Here is a 23,017-nt window from a genome sequence, read left to right as displayed (position 1 = left end):
GGGTGTCGTGTTGTCCTAATCATCATTATTTCATCCCCATCGACACGCAAGTCGACGAAGTGGCGTCAAATCGAAAGACTTGCACCCAGCAAACGGTCTACCCTACGGGAGGCCCTAGTCACATGATATTTACATTTTAATGTATGCAATAATAAAAAAGTATAGTAGGCTACAAAAATTCATCCTTGGCCCTAAGAATGTAATTCCTCTTGCTAAATTATGACAATGAATAAATATGTGTTGTAATCATTATGATGGCATAATTTGCAAGTATACCATGGATTATTTTGTAAGGGTGGCTTGGTTTAAATTAGTGTCAGTAACGAAGCTAATAGCTTACTCTGATTTGCCAAAAGGATTTACGATTAAGAGAGAGGCGCACCTGACTAATCTGCTCTCTCTGTAGCGTAGTCCCCATGTGTGGACAAAATGAAACAATAAATAGGTAACTTCCAGAAGAAGTAAAGCAGTGCACATTCAGGACAGGAAATGATCATTATTCGATGTTCCTTAGAATAATTATGCAAGAAATGCTTATTCTTAGTTAAATATGAAACTACAGAGTAAGCTAGAGGTATAAACTGGCTTGCCAGATCTTGTTGTGGTAATGATTATGGATGAGCCAAGTTAGAGCTGTGAAATATTTAGTGATTCAAAGTTTAATTATATGAATTGATACTTGGTGGAGAGATTCCATTTAACGTAGTTTAAAATTTGAAAATGTAAAAACAACTAGTTTCTCTGCACTTTTTTACAATACGAATGGGATTTCATACTTACAAATACTATCCATGTACACTATATTATAGTGGCAACATCATTTGTCTAATGGTGGAGATACATGGTGTAAAGTGATGTGTTACCCAACGTCCGCCTAAGTGAAAAACGATGATTGCGACAGTTAAAACTATTTTATTAGTTAAGTAAATTAGAATCATAAACTGCCTGGAAGTTTTGTTACTGTTTACGCATGTAAATGGGTACGGATGGCTCTCAAGGTGGGATGATGAGGACAGTTTTACTACACTTCACAGTGCCTGTTGGCTTGGCAGTTATTCCATGCTACGATACCCTGTCTTGGATAAACAGGGCACACTATCAAATAAAAGGGTGTGCATGACAATGGTGCTGATATCACAGAAGACAGATGGTGCTTAGTTAGCTGCCAGACCATAAAGAACTGTCATTTGTTAATGCTAAACAGAATTAATGCAGTGTCATATCACATGTATGAACATTAACAGAATATAAAGTGTTAACTTACATATTCCAACTGTAATGGAGGGAGCAATATAACAGAATTTTAAAAGAAGTACTTTCTTTAGTATGAAGGTGAAAATTTATGGAAGCTCCCAGATTCCAGTTTCCTATTGCAACAGTGAAGCAGTCCAAGTTAACCCTTTACACTCCATAATGCAGACACAGGGCATCTCCATGCAATCTTATTTACAAGGGTGAAGCAAATATAAACCATTTTTTTTAATTAAGCTTCAGAAAAATTCATACATAGGAACTTATTTTTCTATATAGTCTCTTGAACAGGAAATACATTTTTCCCAGCAGATAAGCTGTTTCTTGATCTTGTTTTCATAAAATGAGTGTGGCTGTGGCAGCAGCCAGTTTTCCACAAACACCTTTGAAAGCACCATCATCATCAAATCTATGTCCTCGGACTGCTTCCTTTAGTAGTTCAAACAAGTGAAAATTGCAGGGCGATACGTCCGAACTGTAGGGAGGATGTTCTAGTGTGGTCTGGAACAAGTCCTGAATTTTCTGTTGAGCTCAGGCAGCTGTGTGGATCTGTGTGCTATCATGAAGGACTGTCACATCCCAGCTTCGAAATGCACACCTTTTCTGATGATATGCATATTTTGTTTGACCTAAAAGCTGACAATAGTATGCAGTGTTCTCACGATACAACATTCATGAAGAAAATCAATGAGAGGAACTCCTTTAAAATAAAAAATCAGTCACGCTTGTCCTCATGCGACATCTTACCTGTTTCCTGTCCTTATAAAAATTGATTGTGCCATATGTAGCACAAGTATTTTCAAAATTCTGAATAGTTTCATGCCCTCTATTGTGAGAAACTAGATTATAATTCACTGTGCAACAATGATGATTCCTATTGCTCTGACATTGCGATTATGACTAAAGAAACAGTACAACAACATTCTAGCTATCAAGAACAATCACTGGAAATGAAAGCAACAATTAGCAAGTATTACACTGCTCTCTTTTTACAAAAGGGCACATAAACGAAAATTACGGTTTATATTTGATTGACCCTTTAAAAGTAACAATCCTCCCAATCTGGACATACAGATTTCTCACAGACTACAGTGTACAACACTTCAATATGCACTGTTCATTAGTTCCTCTATTTGATGACTTTCCTTAAACAAAGTTTTAGTCTCTTGCTTGTTCTTGTGTTTGAACTGTACTTTATTCTACACTCTCTCAGTTGATGAATCAATGGTGTTTTATCTATTGAGACTTTGTACAAAACATTTAGACATTCACTTGGAAATAGTTTATAACATTGTCATGCACATAATTTACACAGTGGCTGACCCTGATATGTCAGTGTGAACATTTTATAAGGGTGCCAGGTAACAGCATATGTGAAAGATTAAGGAAGAGTATTTGCTAATGAAATTGTCCAGAAAGTAACTTCAATAACAATCATGCAAATTGTAATGTAATTGAGATGTATTGAATGAAGATAAACTAAGTGACTACCTATGTAATTATATCCATTGCAGATACTGAACTGTGACTGTAAATAGTGGATTATGTAGATTATATGCAACTATTTGTTTTTTGAATTTGATATGATTTATTGCATCATTTACGATAACATAATTTTCAAGCCACTGCAGGCTCATTCATCAGACGGAGGTGTTCAAGCAACATTATTTTCAGGACCATGTGTAACTACTAACTTATGGTATCGACTACAAAATAATCCCAATATGATATTTCACCCAGCTTACACACACACACACACACAGTACTATCTGAACTCAATATTATTGCACTTGGCCTCCCACAGATATTACCAGAAACACATGGTGACCTTACAGGAAGCATATACAGTGATGACTAAAAAAATTGTATCGCACTGTCAATTATGTCAAGATAGTTATGCATATACTATCAAGTGGTTCAGTGTGTCCCCATGTAATATCACAATAAAAACTTATGATAAACCACACAAAGTGCCCTCACTCCCACACACAATAGAAGTGTGATCATCTAATACTTAGGTGCACTTGGTTCCACAGTAAACAACCACTGTGCTTTTGTTTACATTCATAATTTTGTCTTCTACTCCTATCTACTCCCTCATTTATTTGTTTTACTGTCTCTCTTTTACAATAAATGCAAATATAGATGCAAATTCTGCCTTAAAAATGTGAAATTACCTACCAAATACTAGCGCATTTTCATAGCGCAATTGTATCTGGATGAATTGTTTTATCAATAGCTTTATTTTCTGCATATAAACGTAATCCATTTTTGGTTACCTGTATTGTGTGTCAACTGGCAAAACCCAATTTGGAAAGATAATGTGTATAAGAGTGTGTTTGAAAAACAAAAAGTGGATGACTGCAATGATGTGTTAGTGTGTTCAATGCTCTGGTGCCATGCCAACAGTGGACAATCAAATGGTGTGTCCAAGATAAACCCCACATAATGCAACATACGACTTAGCCATGGAACCTAGTAACATAAGACAAAGAAATGCATACATTTGTCTGGTAGCTAAAGTTGAAAACTTGATCTAATGCAGGTACTTTTAACATGACAGTTTTAGGTTGCAGGCGGTTTGAATTGTGATTCGTCAAATGCTGGTAGAGGTCAGGCCTAAACTATCTCATTTACAACATTGCCAAGATCGGCAACATCTGCCTTATAGTCATTGCCCAATCATTTGGGTTGCATGTTAATCATCATTCCTGCATTTTGAAACGAGTGAAGAGACTAATGCTCGTCAATCACGAAGTTCAATTATGAAGCTCACAACACCAGGAGGTATTGGTAATCCCTATGACCATGCACAAGTTCTGCTTTCACAGGAACATAGAACACCAGTGTAGAATCATTGCCCTGAGAGGAGGCGGCACCACTCCTATGTCCTCTGTCAGTCACAATTTTAGTTTATTTATGCTCGTGGCCAACTAGCAGCTACAGAAACTGGTTGGAAAAGGAAAAACAAAACCAGAGAATATATTTCTACTACACCAAAAGTCTTCCTCTAACATGCAAATAGAGTTATTTTCAGTTCTACTTCTATGCTAAATTCCTTGTCAGTTCTCTCTATTGTGCTGTGAAGTATTTGGTCAAATGGCTATGAATGCTCATAGAATTTTGAAATCAATATTACACAGATATTGTAGTAATCGAACTGGATGAGACAAGAAAAATAATGTCAAGAAATACTTTAAATCAGAGACGCACTCTGATCACTGGGGAAAAATGCTGCTGGCCCCAGAAACAATCATTTGTTGAAAGCTTAGATAGAGCAAAAAAAGCAATTAATGTAACTTTTTTTGGTAAGAGTATATGCTAATTTTTAGGTCCCTACTTATTCCCAATGCGCCTCTTCACAGCTCACAGAGCAACCTCTGTTTTTGAATGGTTTTTACTTCAAAACTCCTTGTCTCATTACCATACAGCAAAATTAGAAGAACATACAGATGTAAAATTTCCTTTTCAAACCCACTGGATGCTTAGCTTAGGACACCCTACTTTCTTTACCAAAGGCATACCAGTTTGTTTGTACTTTTCTGTTTATTTCTTTTCCTGTTCATCCTGTATTTGTCTTTAATTCTTCTAAATTAAAAAAATTGACTCATTGTATGATGCTATTATACTCTTATTACACGACTTCAACAAGTCACACATTATTGTAGCAGGCGAAGTGACTTTTATTGAAAGCTGTAGTACACTACAGAGTGACTCAGATGTGTGACACTACTTTTCAACATAATCAGCAAGTCTTTGTAAACACCCATCAGAATGTTCTACCAATAATTCAGTTCCTTAACAACAGAAATCCTTAGTGACAGAACCACTCACGAACTGTTGTTTGAACTTCCACAGTGTTAAAAAAATTCTTACCCCTCAGATTTTCTCGCAGCTTGCAGGAAAGACAGAAGTCACTTGATGCAAGATACGCACTTCCCTATCAGCATCACCCATGTCTGTGTAGACTTCATCAAACTGTTGGCACCATTTCACTGTGGCTGGACATGACACTGCATCTGATTCATATATCGCCTCAATTTAAGAGTGATTCAGTGTACAATTTAGATGTTATTCCCATGAGGATAATACTGTCCTGCGTGCATCAACTTTGCAGTACGTTTTCTGTTGCCATGTCCTCTGACTCGGACACTATAATGCACCTATTATTTGTACTGTAGCAAAAACGTGTCTGCTGGAAGCCTGGAACATGTACTCTTTTCCGACAATGTGCCACTCTTGTTGCACAATGGTCTTAATGTGGGACGATGTGTGTAACTTATTTTCTGAAGTTTCTACATAGTTTTATTAGAAGACACGTGAAAAAGTTTCTGAATATTGGCAAGAGAATTAAAGTTTTCTGAGATGATAATGCTCACTTTCTCACAAGTTACAAAATCAACATGCCAAACCTTCACACTCTTTTATAAAAGAAAGTCTTAAAGCTTTTCTAAAATTTCAATAACAATCATTATATGTGGCTGTTACAGTCAAACATGTCATATAATCCCTACTGTCTTATAAAACAGATCACTGATTTCCAGTGTCACAAGGTCTTATTCCCATTACTCCCTATCTACTTATTACACCAAGTGGTGTTAAGTTCCATATGAAATACAGATATAAACCCTTTTCACCAAGTGTACTGTTTATTAACAAATAACATATTAGCATAACGATGATGTACAGCAGTGCACAGTGATGTCTCTCAAAACAATCCACTACTTAAGTGGGAGCTGAGGTTTCAATGGCTATTTCAATAAAACTATTTTGAGTATGCAACCATGACATTCTGTTCTTGTACAGACCTACGTTTCAGCCACATGCAACCACGGCCAAAAGATTTATCTGTACAAAATATGATCACACTCACCTATGCTGAATAGTTTTACCAAATAACCCACTATTAATTAACTTATTTCACTATAGATAAAAAGCAAATAAAAAACATTAATATTCTTACCTGTTGCTTTGCCACATTCCGTGGCGGTTTGGCAATACTGTCAACATATGCCAACTTTGTTTGTCGAATTGGTGTTGATTTTGCAATAGACTGTTGTATGTTGGATGTCAATGCCTTCAGTTTAGCCTCTTGTTCCTCTACACAGCGCTGTAAAGACAAAATAAGGAATACAGATATTTAATAACATAATAAAATATGTTACATCAAACCACTGTCTGTAAACTTTTGCTAGGGTACTCTGTACTCTCATTTGAACTTGGCTGGGGTTGAAAGACATGACACATTACAGGTGTTTTGTATCCACAGTCAGCTTTCACAATACAACAATAACATGTGTAATAACACTATAGTGACCACTGCTAAAGGCATTGTACTATGTCTGGCCGGTTTCTTGCAAAAGTAATCTCACAACCCTTTGAAGGTAGACACTTGACATGAGGCATAAAGCATAGGTATAGCAACTGCACAGCATGAGCAATGCTGGGCCTCTTCCATCTGCATTCTATTTTCACCTTGTAGTCTACATATTAAGCATACATCACTTCTGCATGCCCTGCATCTCCCTCTATTGTTGTTGAAGGTTAAAATTTACAAGCAGTATGAGGCTGTTCTTATTTTACATGATAAAATATGTACAGCTGTATTCAAAATCCTTATTAATTTTTCAGTTGCTGCGAAACAGAATATTTGCAACATAGTTAGAAGTATATCTCCTAGCAGACATTTTTAATAATGTGTAATGCTGCATATATTCAGTCACAAAACGTCCTGATGTATGTACTAACTACACATAAGTTCCCACACAGGTGAGTGTATCCATGTTGTTGGAGCCAATCTGAATCATGCTTTCCCTGCATAGCTTCCTCCATTCACTCCCCAGAGGTAAAAAGAAATATGAATTCCACATTCTACCATGCCCACATAGTTCAAGGAACAGAAATGGTATCGGTCCACCTGTGTGTGTACCGATAACCTATTTTTATTACTGGACATAGAAAACTCGCATGGTTGAGGATTAGTCTCTTCACTCACTTCAAAATACAAAAACAATGATTAATGAGCAACCTAAATCAATGGGCAATGGCTATAAGGCAATTACTAGCTGATGTTGAAAATGCTGTAAATGAATAGTTTAGGTCTGACCTCTACCAGTATTTGTTGCAATTTCATGACAGCTGCTCCAAAAGTGAGGTTAATTTTGGCCAACTTTGCTGATAGGTCTACGTGTTTGTTTGACAATGCCATACATAGAAAACAGAGAATTTGATAAATAAGTCTGATCAATTACAGGACCTTTTTATAGAGCAATTCAAAATTCCTATTATGGGCTTCTAGAGGCTTTAGAGGCTGTAGCAGATGAAGTTCTGGTAAGGAACCTGTGTCCAGAAATGTATCGTTTGGATATAAAATGGGTTTGAAAAGCATATCAGTTTCAAATCTCCCAGTTCACAGTACAGACACAAGCTGAGAAGAAACTGTTATTTGAGTGAAATGTGGTACAGCATTCATGGTAATTTTTGCAATGCCTCATTTATGGGAGCAAAATGCAATGTGAAATTTTACCTGATAATTGAGAAAACATTTATAGGATAGTCAGGATAGTCCACATGTGAGCTTACAGTATCTAACAAGTTTGACTTGTAACCTGACGGAGGAGGGGAAAAATCTCATCCAGCTGTAGGTCACAGGAGGGTACATCAGACTTCTAGGAAAGAAACTAATTGTAAGCTGGCACAAAAAGGGAGTAGGAACACGAGGGTAATCCCAAAAGTAAGGTCTCCTATTTTTTTATAAGAACATAGACCTGTTTATTTCTACAATGGTTTATATCACTAGCGGACCTCACATCCAACAATTTTATAGGAATAAATGAACTTTTGAGGAAAGTTTAATCAGATGACTGGGTCAAAAGCAGTGTTATGAATGGTTCTCTTAATTTGAAAGAGCTTATTATTATTATAACCCTTGACCAGACATGCCTTCAACCACAAACAGTGGCAATTATACTCAGAAAAAAAGAGGTTTGTGTTGTGAGATTTTAAGTGAAAACTGAGCATGCATCAAGATGCAGCAAATTTGATTCCTTGTTTGTTGACTGAAGAGTAGAAGAAACAGCAACTGAATTGTGAAGGAATACCGTGATCAAGCTGAAAAGGACAAAAGTATTTATATAATGAATCATTGTACCAGAAAAACATTGTTTTTCTAGGTAGAACACTGAGTTGGCAAAGGATCTCAATGCCAAATAAAGTGTGATAATCTCACAGACCCAGGTCAGGATAGTCAAGAGAGAGAGTGGTATGTGTAGACTGTGGGTTGGAATGTCATGCGGGTGACTTTAGTGGGAAATTGAATGGGGAACTCAACAAAGTTATACCATGGAACTGTAGGCTCTGCAAAAAAGATAAAAGAATCACAGCTGTAGGTCGCAGGAGGGTACATCAGACTTCTAGCAAAGAAACTGATTGTAGGTTGGCACCAAAAGGGGGTAGGAATACGAGGGTAATCCCAAAAGTAAGGTCTCCTATTTTTTTTTATAAGAACATAGACCTGTTTATTTCTACAATGGTTTACATCAGTTTACAGCTTGAACATTTAGCTATTTTTTCACATAATCACCATTTCTGTCTATGCATTTTTGTATACGCTGTGGCAGTTTTTGTATGCCCATGTCATACAAGCTCACTCCCACGCTGTTCAGAAAGTTATGAACCTCTTCTTTCACCTCATTGTCGGAGCTGATTCGCTGGGACCACAATTAACGCTGACAGGTACTGTGAGACTCCGAAAAAACTCAAACGGGGAATTCAGAACTGGGGAAGAGGAATGTTGAGCAAGGGCGTACACGTTCTCCATGACAACGCTTGCCCACACATCACTCAGTGAACCGTTGCTCTCCTGCAACAGTTTCAGTGGAACGTAATCACCCACCCACCCTATTGTCCTAACTTGGCGCCCAGTGACTATCACCTGTTCCCTAGGTTAAAAGAACATTTGACCGGAAAGCGATTCAGCTCCGACAACGAGGTGAAAGAAGAGTTTCATAACTTTCTGAACAGCATGCCGGCGAGCTCGTACGACATGGACGTACAAAAACTGCCACAGTGTCTACAAAAATGCATCGATAGAAATGGTGAATATGTCAAAAAATAGCTAAATGTTCAAGCTGTAAACTGATGTAAACCATTGGAGAAATAAACAGGTATATGTACTTATAAAAAAATAAGAGACCTTCTTTTTAGGATTACCCTCGTAAAAGATTGTTGCTGCTAGATGGTAAAGGATAAATTAGGAACAGGGTAACAGGTCACAAGTATTGTGAAGGCAAATGCTAGCCTCAGCTAGGTGACATCAGATGTAGGGAATTTGTGAAAAGATTTTGAAAAAGAGGATTAGGTCATTGTTGTAGGTGAAGGAGGAAACAGCCAGAGTAAGAAAATTAATTACCACATTAGTGGTGATCCGTATGAAGCAATAGTAGCAACTACACACACAACTGTGAGTTCTGTGAAGGTCCTGCAGTTGCATGACCAGTCCTGAGTTGACACTGTTGTGAGCCTTGTCAACACTGAGTTGAAAAGGCTGCCACTGACTGAAATGAAACGTGGCATTTTGTAGTGAATAATTCAGGGTAAGCTGTAAATGATTTAATTAGTAATCATCGTCCTTTACCACAAGCTTGTTTCGGCTACAGCACCACACTCAAGAAAACCTGTAGATGTCACATTTGGTGAATATACTTACATTTATAAATGTTGCACAGAAAGCTCACATTGCAAACATACTTACATCTAGGTGGAATAGATGCCCATACTGCATCAATGATTAAACCGATGACTGTTTATATGTTGCTAGAGCGTAAGTTTTGTCTGTATAGAATATTTTCACAATATACTTTTGACATTTGGGATGGCAGCTTATTCTTGTTGATGCTGTATCTACACAGTGCAATCTTTGCTAGTCAGTGATGTTAGTAGTGTTTCATTAATATTATAATTTTGTTATCATTTGTAACTACAACAATCTTTGGTTTTCCGTTTACTGTGATTTTTATTTATTCTTGAGTTTCAAAATGTCAGTAAAATTTTTAGATAATTTTTGTGTTTGAGGTTGATCTGTTCATTAAGGAGATCATTTGGATAATTTTTTGTGCGGGTATATATTTCCAATTCTTCCAAGCTGCCCATGGTATGTCCATTTGGTATTCTGTGTAGAACCTGTTATGCATTTTTGATATGTTCTGCTTTGTGGTTTTGGTTTCTGAGAAGCTGGAAAAAGCTTCATAGACTGCTGTTGGAATTTTTTGTGTGTTCTTTGAAACCAATGTTAAAATTTCTTCCTCTTTGACAGATACAGAATTTTGCACAGTAGTAGTAGTAGTAGTAGTAGTAGTAGTAGTTGTTGTTGTTGTTGTCTTCAGTCCAGAGACTGGTTTTATGCAGCTCTCCATGCTACCCTATCCTGTAAAAGCTTATTCATCTGTGAGTAACTACTGCAACGTACATCCTTCTGAATCTGCTTAGCGTATTCATCTCTTGGTCTCCCTCTATGATTTTTACCTCCCATGCTTCCCCCCAATGCTAAATTGGTTATCCCTTAATGCCCAGAACATATCCTACCAACCAAGCCGTTCATCTAGTCAAGTTGTGCCACAAATTTCTCCTCTCCCCAATTCTATTCACTCCCTCCTCATTAGTTATGTGATTTACACATCTAATCATCTGTTATTTTGCTCCCCAAACAGCAAAACTCATCTACCAGTTTAAGTGTCTCAGTTCCTAATCTAATGTCTCATTTCCTAATCTAATTCCCTTACCATTCCTGATTTAATTTGACTACACTCCAATATTCTTGTTTTGCTTTTATTGAGGTTCATCTTATATTCTCTTTTCAAGACACTGTTCACTCTGTTCAACTGCTCTTCTAGCTCCAGTGCTGTCTCTGACAGAATTACAATGTCGTCGGCAAACCTCAACGTTTTTATTTCTTCTCTGTGGATTTTAATTCTGACTCAAATTTTTCTTTTGTTTTCTTCACTGCTTGCTCAATATACAGATTGAATAACATCAGAGATAGGCTGCAACCCTGTCTCACTCCTTTCTCAGCCACTGCTTCCCTTCCATGCCCCTAGGCTCTTATAACTGCTATCTCGTTTCTGTACAAGTTGTAAATAGCCTTTCACTCCCTGTATTTTACCCCTGACACCATCAGAATTTGAAAGAGAATACTCAAGTCAACATCGTCAAAAGCTTTTTTTAAGTCTACAAATGCGATACACGTAGGTTTGCCTTTCCTTAATCTATCTTCTAAGATAAGTTGTAGGGGCATTATTGCGTAGCGTGTTCCAATATTTCTATGGTAGCCAAACTGATCTTCCCCGAGGTCAGCTTCTACTAGTTTTTCCATTCGTCTGTAAAGAACTCATGTTAGTATTTTGCATCCATGACTTATTAAACTGATAGTTTGGTAATTTTCACACCTGTCAACACCTGCTTTCTTTGGGATTTGAATTACTATATTCTTCTTGAAGTATGAGGCTATTTCGTCTGTCTCATACATCTTGCTCACCAGATGGAAGCGTTTTGTCGTGACTAGCTCTCCCAAGGCTATCAGTAGTTCTAATGGAATGTTGTCTACTCCCAGGGCCTAATTTCGACTTAGATCTTTCAGTGCTCTGTCAAATTCTTCATGCAGTATCACATCTCCCATTTCATCTTCATCTACATCCTCTTCCATTTCCACAATGTAGCCCTCAAGTACATCACCCTTGTATACGAGGGGGGGGACCCATAACAAACCGGACTCTGAGGGCGCTGCCACTCGTAGACGTAGTGCAGGGTTCTCACGCTAAATGGTGTTAGTAGAGACCTTCATGAAACAGCTGTGCAGACGGCGTCAGTGTAGAGGTGAACGTGCAAGTGTGGTATTGTGTTTCTCTGACTGTTGGCGGGTTACCTCTGCGAAGTCGTTATGGCAACTTTAAAAGAACAAAGAGTGAGTGTGAAATTTTGTTTCCTGCTTAAAAAAAACTGCAACGGAAACACACCAAATGCTTCAGGAAGCTTTCTAGGAGGATGCTATGAGCCGTACACAGGTTTTCGAGTGATTTGGGCGCTTTAAACGTGGTGAGATGTGTGCTGAAGACCAAGCTCGTTCTGGACACCCTTCAACATCGCAAAATGAGAACACTGAAAAGGTCCACCAAAAGGTCAACGAGAATCGTCGCCAAATGATCAACCAAATTTCACCAGAGACAGGAATAAGTTGGAGCTTGTGCCAGTGGATTTTGAGTGAGGATTTGCACGAGCCGTGTTGCTGCTAAATTTGTTCCGCACCTTCTCACACAGGAGCAAAAAACCATCCGCATGAATGTGTGTCAGGACTTGAAAACAAAGACTGCACGTGATCCAAACTTCTTGAACAAAGTCATTACAGGGGATGAGAGTTGGTCTTACGGGTATGACCCAGAAACCAAGCAAGCGTCAAGCCAGTGGAGGACTCCCAACTCTCCCAGATCAAAAAAAGCAAGGAAAGTGAGGTCAAATGTGAAGACTATTATCATTGTCTTTTTTGATGCTCGTGGAATTGTGGATCGGGAATTCGTACCCCCTGGCCAGACTGTTAACCAGCACTTTTATTTGGATGGTTTAAGGCATCTGTGAGAGGATGTGAGGAGGAAACGCCCAGAACTTTGGTAATCAGGTGACTGGTTTCTGCATCACGACAAAACTCCAGCACACATGGCCTTAAGAGTGACCCACTGTTTGGCATCTCAGAGGTGGTCTGTCATTCCCCACACTCCATATTCGCCGGACCTAGCCCCGTGCGACTTTTTCCTATTTCCACGAATGAAAAAAACACTAAAAGGGGAGCGTTATGATGATGTGGAGGTGGTAAAAACAGCTTCGCAAGACTTGACAAGTGCATCGCATGTAATGGAGAGTATTCTGAAGGTGACTGAAGTGATTTTGTAAAAAGGTTCATCAATACATTTTTTATGACAACAATCCGGTTTCTTTTGGGTCCCCCCTTGTAGAATCCTCTATATGCTCCTTCCACCTTTCTGCTTTCCCTTCTTTGCTTAGGACTGGTTTTCCATCTGAGCTCTTGATATTCATACAGGTGGTTCTCCTTTCTCCAAAGGTCTCTTCAATTATCCTGTACGCAGTATCTATCTTACCACTAGTGATACACGCCTCTACATCCTTACATTTGTCCTCTAGCCATCCCTGCTTAGCCATTTTGCACTTGCTTCCCCTCTCATTTTTGAGACATTTTTACTCCTTTTCCCCTGCTTCATTCACTGCATTTTTATATTTTCTCCTTTCATCAATTACATTCAATGTATCTTATATTACCCAAGGATTTCTACTAGCCCTCATCTTTTTATCTACTTGATCCTAAGTGAAGTGATGCAAGACAAAAGTAATATATCGTCCGAGTGGGTAAAAGTGCCGTACAAAAATAGTGTTCCAACTACAAAAAGAACAACAAAGTCTGCTAAAAATGTCACATTTTCGGAGAAAAACAAATATCATGTTTTGCAAACAAGTGACTGTGATAACGACTCTCCAAATGATTGTGAACTTGAAAAAGACAGTGAACTGAAAATGAATAGCGTTTTTTCAAATAATGTCAACAACAAACACAGATCATCAGGGAAAAAGAGTAGTGTGCTATTACTAACAGACAGTCATGGCAGGAATCTATATCCAGCATGCTCCGTGAGAAAAATCGCGACATAGCAGTGACTAGTGTAGTGAAACCGGGAGCGGGATGTAAAAATGTTGTAGACATTAACTCTCAGACGAAATTAATGCAAGAAAATGACTTTATCATCTGTATAATGGGTTCAAACGATGTGGCAAAAAATGAAGCAGAGGTTTGCGTGAAAACGCTACAGAATTTTTTACAAGCCAATAAATGCAGAAACACAGTAGTTGCCACACTTCCTCATAGACATGATCTGATTTATAATTCGTGTGTAAACAAAGAAATTCGGAAAACAAACATTAAAATAAGGAAACTGTGTTCTCAATACACTAAGTGCGATGTACTGGATATAAGCAAGCTACATGGAAATCTGCACACGAAGCATGGAACGCATTTGAACTATGATGGGAAAAGATTTGTTTGTGATCGTGTTAGTGAAATAATCAAAGAAAGACTTGTAAGGGATAGAACAATTTATCAGCTTCCTGAACATCCTTCCAACAGCGAGGAAAACAAAATAAACAAGAAAGAAGAACGAAAATACAACGCTGCTGACGTTCCTAATTTAAACTAGAGGTATGTGATGCTGTAAATATCATTCCCAATTACCAAATCGTGAATACGCCAATTTATCACCATAATGTGCAATCCCTGCGTAATAAGATCGATGAAATTAACGTTCTATTAACACATGAACTTAATGATATCTCAGTGTTATGCATTTCAGAGCACTGGCTTAACCCAGAATTAATCCAGAATACGAAAATAAACAAATTTGTCTTGGCTGCTTACTACTGCAGGAAAAACAGCAAACAGGGTGGGGTAGCAATTTACACAAAGGATAATGTAGATTTTATTACACTACCTGACTTAACTAGGGCAAATGTCGAAAAGGATTATGAAATTGCAGCCATAAAAATTACTCAGTTCAACCTGGTTATTGCTACAGTTTACCGATCACCGTCCGGGAATTTTGAACTTTTCTTAAACAAAATGGATTCATTGCTAAATAAAGTAAATAAAATGGATTGTGAATTGATAATCTGTGGTGACTTCAATATTGACTTCCTCACGAATAGTGGAAATAGGGAGACCATTTTGAACCTTGCAACGTCCTACAATTTAAAGGCTGAAGTAAAAGCAGCTACCCGAGTATCAGAAACTTGTCAAACAGCTCTTGATCAGTTTCTAGTAAAGAAGAGTTTACACAACACCTCACTAAAAATTTTCAATGCAGGTTTTAGTGATCATCTTGCTCAAATATTAAGCATAAAAGTACAAGGCAGTATTATTAACAACATGTCTTTTTTCAACAACTTATTACAGAAAGAAAAATGGCTAGGAGTGTACAAAATGAACGATATAAATGAATAATTCGACACTTTCATTGATACATTAACCCATTTCTTTGAACTTGCATTCCCACTGAAAACATTAACCATACAGGGAAACTCTAGAACAAACAGCTGGATCACAAAGGGAATAAGGGTTTCATGCCAGAAGAAAAGACTACTTCATGAAATATGTAACTCAAAAAATTCCTCACCTGTAGTACGCGCATACTATAAAAAATACTCCAAAATATTAAGAAAAGTAATAAAAGCAGCAAAAATAATGCATAATGATGAAATCATTTATAATTCAGCTAATAAATCAAAGGCTATGTGGAGTGTTATAAAAAAAGAATGTGGAGAATACAGACAACCTTGGAAAAATATAACACTATCACATAAAAATAAAAAAGTAACAAACCCCTTAGAAGTAGCTAACACATTTAACAACTTTTTCACAGGTGTTGCTGAAAATATGTTACAATCAAACATTAAGAGCATCCAGGCAAATGAATATAAAATAAGTACATGTAGAGGATCAATGTACATCAGTTCTGTTTCACAAGATGAAGTAGCTAAAGCAATAAAAGGACTAAAAAATTCCAAATCGGCAGGTATTGATGGTATACCTGCAACAATGTTAAAGAAGAGCGCATCAAACCTAATTGAAGTACTCACACATTTATGCGACTGCTCACTTCAGGCAGGCACTTTCCCTGATGTGTTAAAAACATCAAAAGTTATTCCTGTATATAAAAAAGGGGATAAAGACAATGTAAATAACTACAGACCCATCACAATTTCCTCCTGCATCTCTAAAGTACTGGAAAAAGTTATGTATGAGAAACTTATGAAATTTATAAATAAAAACAGCATCCTATGTAATGAACAACATGGATTCAGAAATAAGAGGTCAACGACAACTGCTGTCTATGAGTGCATCAATTCCATCCTAAACCTGATGGACAAAAAACAGGAAACAATAGGAGTCTTTATTGACTTGTCAAAAGCTTTTGACATGGTGGACCATAAAATTCTGCTATCAAAGCTAGAAAGATATGGTATTCGAGGTCTGTCCAACAAGTGGATCAGTTCCTTCCTGACAAATCGTATGCAGGCAGTGTGCGTCAAGCACACAAATATTGAACTAAAAACTGTATCTAATCACTTATCTGACTATAAACAAATAAAATGTGGTGTACCCCAAGGATCCGTATTGGGACCCCTTCTGTTTCTTCTGTACATAAATGATCTAAGCTTAAATATTGATGCACACAAATCAATCATATTTGCAGATGACACCACAATTCTACTAAAAGGAGACGACGATGAACAGTTACAGCAGACAGTAAACACGGTAACGAAACAACTTAGCAGCTGGGCACAGAGTAATCAGCTTGTAATAAACAGTAAGAAAACCGTTGCTCTAAAATTCCACAATGTTCCTAACAAGGACATGTTTATCCCATCAGTCTCTATCAATGACGAACCAGTTGGTAACAGTACTGAAACCAAATTCTTAGGACTTTGGCTGCAGAGTAACATCAGATGGAATAAGCATATTGAATGTCTCAATGCAGAACTGAGCAAAACATGTTATCTACTTTGTTCATTAAAATCATGCTGTAGTGAGAAAACAGTTTTGAATGCATATCATGCGTACTTTCATTCTCGTCTTAGATATGGGGTCACCTTCTGGGGAAACTCTAAAATAGCTAATAGCACTTTTAAACTACAAAAAAGGTCCATTAGAATCTTGTTTGGGTGCAAGCCTAGAGACTCTTGTAAACCCCTGTTTAAGAAATCTGGTATTCCCCCATTACCGTGTGTATACATTATGGAAACCCTTTTGTTCTTTAAATTAAATGTAATAGGCAAGGACCAGAGGCTACAAAAAAACTGTGATATACATGAGCACTTTACCAGACAAAACAGGAACTTACATATGACTCAAATCAGCACAGCACTGTGCCAAAAAGGTACTTTTCACATGGGAGTTAAGCTTTATAACAAACTTCCTGAAAACATAAAAGCTATCACTGAGGTCAATACATTTGGAAAATCTCTAAAGTCATATTTACAGCATCACTGCTTTTATTCCATTGAAGAATATTTAAATTTATGAAATGTGTTATATAAATACTTGTGTGTAAAGTGTATTATTGTAAGCTTAAATATGTATGCCTTGAAATTACTTTCAGCCTGTATATTTATAACTTGACTTGTCCAATGTCTTATGCATAAGCTGCTATGTAGACAACAGGACCAATAAAATACAATCTACAATCCTCTGCTGCCTTCAATATCATCTCTCAAAGCTACCCATTCTTCTTCTATCTTCTGCTGTATTTCTTTCCCCTATTCTTGTCAATCGTTCCATAATGCTCTCACTGAAACATCCTACAGCCTGTAGTTCTTTCAGTTTATCCAGGTCCCTTCTCCTTAAATTCCTATCTTTCTGCAGTTTCTTCAACTTTAATCTACAGTTCATAACCAATAAATTGTGTTGAGAATCCACATCTGCCCCTGGAAATGTCTTATAATTTAAAACCTGGTTCCTAAATCTCTGTCTTACCATTCTATAATCTATCTGAAACTTTCCAGTGCCTCCAGGCCTCTTCCATGTATACAACATTCTTTCACGATTCTTGAACCAAGTGTTAGCTATGATTAAGTTATGCTCTGTGCAAAATTCTACCAGGTGACTTCCTCTTTCATTCCTTACCCCCATTCCATATTCACCTACCACTTTTCCTTCTCTTACTTTTCCTACTATCGAACTTCAGTACCCTACGACAATTAAATTTTTGTCTCCATTAACTGTCTTAATAATTTCTTTCATTGCATCACACATTTCTTCAGTCCCTTCATCATCTGTGGAATCAGTTGGCATATAAACTTGTACTATTGTGGTAGGTGTGGACTGCGTGTTTAATCTTGCCTACAATAATGCATTCACTATGCTGTTGGTAGTGACGTATCCATGCTCCTATTTTTTCATTCATTATTAAACCTACTCCTGCATTACCCCTATTTGATTTTGTAATTATAACCCTGTATTCACCTAACCAGACGTCTTGTTCCTCCCATCAGCGAACTTTGCTAATTCTCACTATATCTGACGTTAACCTATTTATTTACCTTTTTAAATTTTCTAACCTACCTTACCTATTAAGTGATCTGACACTTCATGCTCCGATTCGTAGATTCCGGATAACGACATACTCCTGAGTAGTCCCCACCCGGAGATCCGAATGGGGGACTATTTTACCTCCAGAATATTTTATCCAAGAGGACGCCATCATCATTTAACCGTACAGTAAAACTGCATGCCATCAGCAAAAATTACAGCAGTAGTTTCCCCTTGCTTCAGCCATTTGCAGTACCAGCACAGCAAGGCTGTCTTGGTTAATGTTACAAGGCCAGATCAGTCAATCATCCACACTGAAAAGGAATCACACATTTGTCTGGCGTCTCAACAGATACCCCTCCACTGTGGCTGCTCCTATGGTATGGCTATCTTATCACTGAGGTGCATGCCTCCCCACCAAAGACAAGGTCTATGGTTCATGGGGGTGAGGGTTATGCAGTTATTATACGAAATTTTGTATATGCCTGGGATGGCAAAAGCTGGGATTTTGTTTTTTCCAGATTGAATTTTCTTTTTTAGATTGTTGTTTGTTCAGACTGTTTATTTTATGGTTTTATTGTTTAAGATTTGGTTTATTTTATTCCAGTATTAGTACTGAGTATATCATTTGCTTTCTGTTTAGTTTTTTCTCTTATTAATGTTATGTCTCTGTGAATGATGTGTGTTTTAGGTTTCGTGTGTTTTTTCATCCGTACAGTTAGTGCATTATACTCAGACAGAACATATTTTGTTGGACTATATATTGGAATATTGTAAGCTCATTTTGTATCGTATTGTAATGTAATGTATGCCTTATTATGATATAACCTATGCTGCAGGCCCAACTGAAAAGTAGAAATTATATTTCACATAAGTGCTGTTGCTACAACTGGGAGATGGGGATATAATAGACATGGCCTACACCTGAATAGGAGAGGAACAGATAGGTTGGCTAAGGTTCTCACATATAATATAACAGGAGCCACCATCACAAAAAGAAGGATGTCTGTGGTTATGGTGTCAGAGAGAAACCTTTTTTACGTTAAAATTGGGATTCAGGTACCCTGTTTTGAAACAAGCCCCACAAAATACTTAAGAAGGCACAGAAAAGTAAGGTTAGCTTATTTCACTAAAATGTTGTAGGACTGAGTAATAAGGTAGAAGAGTTTTTTGTCTGTCTGGTGGAAACTTTAGAAAGCTCCAAAAAGACAGACTTCCTCTGTACACCTGAGCACCGCATAACCACAGGGTTAGATAAGTTACATGTAGAAGATTAAACTCTTAGTAGGTTAATTAAGCATAACTAATAAAGAAAAAGGAGGAGTTTTCACATGTATTAAGACAGAATACAAGTTCAAAAACATTAAGACAAGTAGATTTTGTAGCGATCAGCACACAGAAAATGTGTGCTTGTGAATTATTACTGAAAATATTTCACTTTTAACTGTAACTCTATGTTATCTCCACTGGGAAATTTTGAACTTTTTATGAGGATTCCATATTCTTTACTGTGCTATCTGTCAGAAAGTAGCATGCAGTTTTGTCTGTGGTGACTTCAATGTAGATTTTCTGAAGGAGTCTGATAGGAAAAATGATCTGGAAACCTTACTTGAATCCTAAAGTATTCAGCTTTATAACATGGGTGGGTAGAGACAGAAGAGCACTAATCGATAATGTTTTCTTTGGTGAAGCTCAAAGCAAGAAAGTAACTGTTAACCAAGCAGCAAATGCTCTCTCTCATCATGATGGACAGTTAGCCAAGATAAATAACTTAGTGCCTTACAGTATGGATACTCCTTAGAGGAAATTTGTTAGAACAATTAATAACTCCAGGACAAATGTTTTTTTAAGAATAGTTTACAAGAAATGACCTGAAATGAAATTTATAAGGAACCAAATGGTAACAGAAAATTTAATCTATTCTACGATAAATTCATATAACTGTTTGAAAATAGCTTTGTGCATGACCTAAAAAGCCATGGATTACTACAGGGGTATCTTGTGAAGGGAAAAGAAAAATGTGTATGTTGTAAAGAACAAGTAAAGATTCTTCTGTAGTTGCACACTACAAAAAATACTCAAAATTACTAAGAAAGGTTATTAAAAAATCAAGGATCATACACACAATGTCAGAAATGTGTAATTCTTGCAACAGACATGAGGCTATATGTAGTGAAACGAAACACAGGACAGCCGGTCACAAAACAGAATAACATCACAACTGAATTGCAACAGGTAATAAATGTAGAGTCACAGGTAGCAAATGAATTTAATAATAATTGCTTAAATACATTAGAATGCATAGGGAGAAAAAGTTCAGGAGAGTTACTCTACTGAGAATGCCATTTACATGTTCACTAACCAGGTTTTACAACCATTAAATAATAAAAAAGTGTCAGTTGGTATTTTCTGTGAAATATCTCAGGCACTTGACTGTGTGATTCACATTACCCTCCTAGATAAACTGAACTTTTATGGGATTTATGGTATAGCCAACCATTTGATAATGCCATATCTAACACAACAAATGCAGAAACTTGTACTTACTAATTCAAACAATATAGTCAGGGGACATAATTCTGACTGGGGAGAAATCAAAACGGGTTCCCAAAGGCTCAATCTTAGATCCACCACTCCTCTTCATATATGGAAATGAATAGACAACAAGCAGATTTAGTTCTTCTTGCAGACAACAGTAGTATTGTAATCAATCCAGCCATACATAAAGAATCAGAAAAAATGGTATACAAAGTTCATAAATGTATCATTAATTGGTTTTCTGCAAATTTTAAAAAGACACAACATATTCAGTCCTGCAAATCCAGGTGTACTACACTAACGATAAGTGTAACACGTGGTAAGGAAATAATAAAAAGCGTGGAGACTTCAAAATTCTTAGGTGACCCTATTGATGAGAATTTAAACTGGAGAAAACATATTCTGAAACTCCTAAAACAACTTAGTTCAGCCACATTTGCACTTAGAATCATTGTAAATCTTGGGGAGAGACAAATCAGTAAGATGGCATATTTTAATTCAGTAATGTCATATGGAAAAATGTTCAGGGGTAACTCATCTTTAAGAAAGAAAGTCTTTGTTGCTCAAAAACATGTTCAAGTTCGGCTATCAATTCTTCGTTCGAAGTGAAGCTTTGTCCACCACAAAAAATTTTCAGTTTTGGTCGAGATGGAAGTCTGACAACCATATCAGGTGAATAAGGTGGGTGTGGCAAAAATTCATACCATAGTTCACGTAATTTTTCCATGGTGACGGCACGAGTGCGGGCACGCATTGTCTTGATGGAAGATGACTTTCTTCCTAGCTAAACCCTGCCTTTTTTCATGTATCTTTTGTTGAAATTGGTCCAGGGGGTTAGCATAATATTCTCCAGTAATTGTTTGCCCAGTGGGGAGATAATCTACAAACAGAATCGCCTTCAGCTCCCAGAGAACTGATGCCATGACCTTTCCTGTCAGATCAGCATGTTTCCACTGCTCTGACTGTTGTTTTGTCTCTGGGGTATAGTAGTGCACCCAAGTTTCACCTGTGGTTACAAACTGGCACAAAAAATCTTGTTCGTTTCTCCTAAAACAATCCAAACATTGTTCCAATTTGTCCATTCTCAAGTGTTTTTGATCCAGCGTCAAGAGTCGCAGCACCCATCTTGGAGATAATTTTTTCATTTCTAATTCTTCAGTTAAAATGTGATGTACCCTTTCTGATGCCATCTAGCAAGAGTAAGCAATTTGACACACTTTTAATCAGCAATCCTCCATGACCATTTTGTGCACTTTTGTAATGATTTCTGGAGTAGAGGTAGAGACATGTCTTGGTCGACCACTGCGCGGATCATCAAATTTAAATTCATTTGTCCACTTGGCAACACTTGAATATGAAGGAACAGAGTCCCCCAGCGTATTCTGGAAATCAGTATGAATGTCCTTTGCTTTCATACTTTCCTTACAAAGTACTTAAACCCTGCTCGAATCTCTATTTTTTCCATCTTCGCAAATCACTACATGGGAACAATAACAGAGTCACATCACCGCCACAACTCCCTTCCAAGAGCACTGATGTGGCATGTGTTTACAGGCAACAGTCCAATGAATATCACACGAACAACTCATTGCGCTAGCACTGACCTCTCATGGTGATTCTGAGAACTTTTCAAACCACCCTTGTACAATACCACTACGGTTGTCTTTTGGACAAAAATGGGTGTACACTGCTGCAACAAAAATTTTTGATCGCTTTCCCACTGATATAAAATGTGTGACAGTCAGCACAGTAAAATCTGACAACAAACTGAGAAAGTTTCTCCTTGACAACTTCTCCAATTCCGTAGAAGAATTTCTATTATTGTAATTGAAAAAGGTAGTGGTAGGAACTAATAACACACATCTAACAATCTATTTTTTTTCTTCTTTCTAGAAATGTTCAGCATGTAACCATACATATGAATTAATTTGTGATTTGAATGCAAAATTATTCATTCCACATCATTACGATTTATTGTGTAAAGTGCAACAACAAAAAGAGAGCACTGTTTCAGAAAAACAACTTGTGATTCTTAGGTTATATAAAAATGCTCCTGCACACTTGCCTTTGCAAAGTGAGGAATTTTGTGCC

General features: G+C 37.2%; 1 protein-coding gene across 2 annotated transcripts in view; it reads right to left on the bottom strand.

The window, feature by feature from the left end:
* The window catches only part of LOC126162471 (transcription elongation factor B polypeptide 3), a 150,094-nt gene that overhangs the window by 57,044 nt on the left and 70,033 nt on the right, over positions 1 to 23,017 (bottom strand). For both annotated transcript variants that reach the window (XM_049919004.1, XM_049919005.1), the window contains exon 7: positions 6,215 to 6,361. In XM_049919004.1, the coding sequence (XP_049774961.1) occupies positions 6,215 to 6,361 (147 nt within the window). The remainder of the gene's footprint in view (positions 1 to 6,214; positions 6,362 to 23,017) is intronic.

This window comes from Schistocerca cancellata, chromosome 2 (assembly GCF_023864275.1).
Source record: "Schistocerca cancellata isolate TAMUIC-IGC-003103 chromosome 2, iqSchCanc2.1, whole genome shotgun sequence".
Lineage (NCBI taxonomy): Eukaryota > Metazoa > Arthropoda > Insecta > Orthoptera > Acrididae > Schistocerca > Schistocerca cancellata.
This window is presented reverse-complemented; position numbering and strand designations above follow the sequence as displayed.